This window comes from Aphis gossypii, chromosome X (genome assembly GCF_020184175.1).
Source record: "Aphis gossypii isolate Hap1 chromosome X, ASM2018417v2, whole genome shotgun sequence".
Taxonomy (NCBI): Eukaryota; Metazoa; Arthropoda; class Insecta; order Hemiptera; family Aphididae; genus Aphis; species Aphis gossypii.
In genome coordinates this window covers 33,665,038-33,670,286 of record NC_065533.1, presented here as the reverse complement: position 1 = coordinate 33,670,286, position 5,249 = coordinate 33,665,038, and the positions used below count along the sequence as shown (strand labels likewise).

General features: G+C 36.4%; 1 protein-coding gene across 1 annotated transcript; it reads left to right on the top strand.

Moving 5' to 3' along the window:
- The first annotated feature begins 2,385 nt into the window (after positions 1-2,385).
- LOC114132470 (cuticle protein 7-like) lies at positions 2,386-5,249 on the top strand. The gene is made up of 2 exons (XM_050205899.1): positions 2,386-2,615; positions 4,053-5,249. The coding sequence occupies exons 1-2, from the start codon at positions 2,604-2,606 to the stop codon at positions 4,623-4,625; spliced, it is 585 nt and encodes a 194-aa protein (XP_050061856.1). The 5' UTR covers positions 2,386-2,603; the 3' UTR covers positions 4,626-5,249.

Genomic DNA, 5,249 nt, shown 5'->3' with positions numbered 1-5,249 from the left:
CTCTGTCGCCAAAGAAAGAGACAATTTTCTTTGGAGACACCGACACCTTTGATCGGGCCGCCGATGACTCTGGCGGGCCTGACCTAAATCGTCTGCTCTCATCAGTGCATGAGCACCCTTCATAGCGACAAGTGCACGAGCACCTCTAAAACACATAAGTGCACGAGCACCTCTCAACCAGACAAGTGCAGGAGCACAGCATACATACCCAAGACTCACTCAAAAGATCCTGCGTACGACAACTCTGCTGTTTCCTTTTTTTTTTAAAACGAAATTTGTTGAGTGTTCAGTTATTTCTTTTTGAGTGTTAAAAAATAATAATTTCTCTCCTTATCACGTCGAATGCGATCACAGACAGCTACGGATAAGGTAAGGTGCATGCGCATCCATATTTACATAATAATAGTTTTATACAGGTATTTTATTTTATTTATTAATTTATTAGATTTTAATAAATTAATAATTAACTTAATATTTTATAAACGGTTTACTTGATCGTTCTCGAAGCATGACCTCGAGAACCCTCCGACGATCAGGAGGAAGGTAATTACGCAAATTTAAAATGATAAAACATAAGTTAAGATAACCAACAAATCACTAATAACTTCTAAATATATTTGAGACATTCATTCAAGGCTTGTGTCCCTTGTGATTGCCAATACAATTTATTTAAACCACTATAATATACACTTTACATAAATACAACATTACTTTTATAAATAAAAATATTAAGTAATATATATTAATATTTTTATTTTTATTTATGATTTTTAATTTTTTTATATTTTTCTTTTCTTTTATTTTTGCGTTATTACAGTAGAAAAAACAATACTTCGAGTCTCAAAAGGTGTACACAATAATCTTATAGACACTACTAATAAAATAGAAAAACAAGTATTTATAGAAAATTGTAAGCGACGAGCAGAGGAATCCTAAAATCTTCTAAAAAACTGAATAAAAATACAATGATATATTCAAACAGATTAATCTATTTCCTTACTGGTTACTTTAATTGTATTTTTTTATGATTTTTACAGTTATTTTATAAATTATAGATCTACCTACGACTTTATAAGAGAACCGTAACTTATTTCGCCATCAAAATTTACATAAATAGTGATAGGTATTAAGACATGTTCTTACCCAGTGGCGTAGCAAATCAGCTGCAAGACGGGTATATCAAGCAGGGGAGTAAATAATTATTTATTTTCCATATTTAGGGACCATTTTAATTATTTTATTTTAAGGGTTGTTTACATAATAGCACAGTACATTATTTTTTTTTTAGCAAGCGCATCTATTTGTCTTGCACGATGTTTTGCATTTATAACATGTAAACTGAACTATTATATTATAGTATTATATAGGAAGGTACCTGCAGGTACCTACGTTATTATTTTTTGTCTACAACTTTGAAAATATTATATTTGGATTGTCCAATTGATCTACTTTTGATAAAATAAAATAAAATAAATAAAATTATTATTATGGTGCCGCACACTCGCAAAGGCCGATGTTAAACGACAACGATCTCTGCAGGTGCAGTGACGGCCGTTCTAACGCGTTCTTACCCAGTTCGGCCAGCCGCGGTAATAAGTGCAATTACGGTTGCAATTTAATGCATCTAAAATAGAGATTCTTCGGAGTTCTCTCGACGCGCACTACAGCTACCTACCTAAGCGTGAGACCGCGTGATCCGGATAAAAATATTATCATCACCGCCGTCGCCGCCGCCGCCGCCGTCGTCGTCGTCGTCGTAATCGACGTATCGTTATTTCTTTTTCTCCTAGTACCTATATATAATCGTCGTTTGCTTTTCGCAACGGCCGTTTTCCTCGATGCATGCAATCTACCTTACATGCGCATCGTATAAAATCATCTAGGCGTGCATAACTTTTCACGCTGTCCGCGGAATAGCGCACGTTACGTTATCAATTTCCCGGCACGGTCGGTTTACGCGGATACATATAGGCGCTCATGACGTGTACCTGTTATAATTATTATAGGCGTGCTCGTATAATACATTGTTGATATATAATATTATTACCGATGAAAATCTTTGCGGCTACTCTCGCGGACCGCGGAGATGGACACGGAGACTCTTCGCCGTCATAATATAATAATAATAATAATAAAACGTACGTACTATTATATCGTAGGTCCGTTCTCTTCGTGTATATTGTATATATGCGTCCATAACGTTACATATAATATTATATATCGTATATATTATTATTAATTATGTGTCGTTGTAAAAGCGTGCCCACTGTGTTGTAACGTAATATAATGTCTATGTACGCTCACCTAAATACACATTTTACTCTGCTTTAAGTGCCTACGATACGCATACTTTTACATCGCGGGGACGGTTCGGGTATAAATAATACGCCGAGTCTGCGGATAATCGTCATCAGTGCACCGAGAAGAACACCGAGTGAAACACGTGCAGTCTTTTGAAGTTTTGCGTATATTATATCTGCTGTGTACAATATAGCTGTTTGCTCACTCAAAAAAGACGTGTGTAGTTTATATAAATAATATACATTTCACGGCGAGAAAAATATTCCTGTACGTCGACGAAAACCACCGCAGACAATATAAACATGGCCGCTAAGGTGAGTGTGCAATATATTAATATAATATTGTATGTTAAGTAACACTGAGTGATTGTACTATGACGTTTAATGAATAATATTATGGCCGCGTTCGATTCAAATTTTCTATTTCCATTTTTATTATTCATTAACTTGACTGCTCCCCGAACGGTTTTTGCCGCCGTCAATGCAATATATCAGCACTTTTTTCACTCGCGTTTTGAACAATACTTTTCAAATCTCGTCTACTATTATACGAATAATCCCGGTGCAAGTTATGAGTCTTCTAGTCTTCGGATCGAATCATCACTTTTCGTCGCATATACAATACTACTCCGTTTACCTACTTCAAGTTCGGAAATTTTCCCTCGAGGCTACTATATATTCCGCCATAACACTTCTAGTCGTCTATTACTCTACTCGTAAGGTTTTATTTTATTTTTTTTTTGTGCAATACCTTTAAGACGTTAACTGTAAAAAAAACAAATCAACACAATATAATACATAACTTAAATATCATTTAAAAGTACCTTATTATCTGTTTAAAAATAAAAATATTTCATAGTCTATGTATATCAAATTTAATTTTTAAAAAAATTTTCTATTCATACAGATTATGTTTGAAATTAATATTAGTGTATTATACTATCATAATATTTTCCAATTGTTTATTTTAATATTTATTATTTAAATTTAAAGTTAATATTAAAGTTATCGCACATCAATTTAGATGCATATTTATAATATAATGTATATGTATATAATATTATAAACGATATAAATAATCACGCTCGTCTCAAGTAATAGTATTATTTAATTTTTTAATTTTATGGCAAAAACTGACTCGAATATTTAATTTTCGGTTAAACGCAAATTTTCGAGTTAAAACTGACATTCACCCGATTTCCTCGTTTACGAATGGCGGTCTCGCCGCCTTTAATTAGATGCTTTTCAGCGACAGCCAAGGACGTAGCCAGAATTTTATTTCGGAAGGGGTTAGGTTAAAAAATAAACTAATAATAAATAATTTTAAGCATTCTTATTATTTTTAAGTAAAAATCAAATTTGTTATGATATGTGCATAGAATATGTTTTAAAATGTATATTTTATATCTATGCGTATACAAAAGAGAGTTGAAAATAATATATTTATGTGTGTGCTAACCGTATCATTTGGTTATTTTTTCTACAACATATAGGTATAATTAACTATTGCTTATATAACTACAAAAAAAAAAAAAAAAAACATCACCGTAAAACTCTAGCTTTTTCGTATCACTCAGATTCTAAAAAAAAACTTTCGTCGATAACATTTCGAGGGGTCTGCACCCCATGGACCCTCCCCCACCGGATACCGCGGGATACGTCCCTGTCGACGACCCCGCGGGTCGTAGAATGCATACTGCTCTACGCGTAGTCGTGACAGTAATCATATACCTATTATGTCGCGTTTTTCAGTCGTCGTATTGCCGTTCGGTCGCAGTGTTCGTCGTGGCCGCGTGCGCCGCGGCCTCGGCGTTTCCGTTCCAGCCGACGACGTCACTGCACGACGCGCCGATCGTTGCCGAGCACGTCGATGACGCCGGCGCCGTCGCGCACAAGCCCGGCTCGACTTATCACTTCCAGTACGCGGTCCACGACCCTGTGACCGGCGACGAGAAGAGCCAGAACGAGGTGGGCGACGGTCACGGGTCGGTCAAAGGCTCGTACAGCCTGGTCGAGGCGGACGGCTCCACCCGCGTAGTGGAGTACACGGCCGACGACGTTCACGGATTTAGGGCCGAGGTGAAGAGGATCGAACCGTCGGCGAAGCACCGTCAACAACACTCCGGCGAGCCGTCCGCGGCCATCGCCGACGCCGAAATCCCTTCGTACAAGTTTGGCGACTTTTCCGCCGAAAACGCCGCCGCAGCCGCCGCCGCCGCCCAACCGGCAGCCGACTTCGAGCTGCAACAGTCGCTACACTACAACTATCCGATGCAGCAACACCAACCCGAATTGCACTTTACCTCGTCGCACCGTCGCCGTTGATGCCTCTCACATAAGTCGTTATTATTATTATTATTATTATTACTTCAGATTCTCGACTGCGAAGTAATAAAATAAGTTTGGACTATCGTCCGGATATGAAAATACATATTTCATACACAACGTGTGTGCTCCCTCTTATTTCACACAATAACACACGTTTAAAAATTTTTATTTTTTAGTATTAATGTGCTGCCGACGTGAAAAATCGATTTATTCAACGATCCGATAACATTTTTTATAGATCAATCCTGGTCCACTAAATCACGTTTTAAGGACTATTGATCCGTTTAACGTTCGGTGGCGATTCATGAAACCCGAAATTCAATATAATATACCACCCAATAGATTTTTAATGTTTTGTTCAAATATTTATGTTGGGAATTTTTTCCATTTCACTCTCAGTGCCAAATGCATATTCGAAATAACTTATATACAACAACCTTATAATTATCCCCCCTCGTAAATACTAATCGCAAGTTATGAGTACCACGGCTAATTGGGCCATATTTTGTAAACTATTTTTATTATTATTTTTATACTCGCACAGTATAATGTGTAACATTTATTTTTATTAATATTTTGTAATATACTTATACCTATAATATATTGTCATTTTAATAAGAA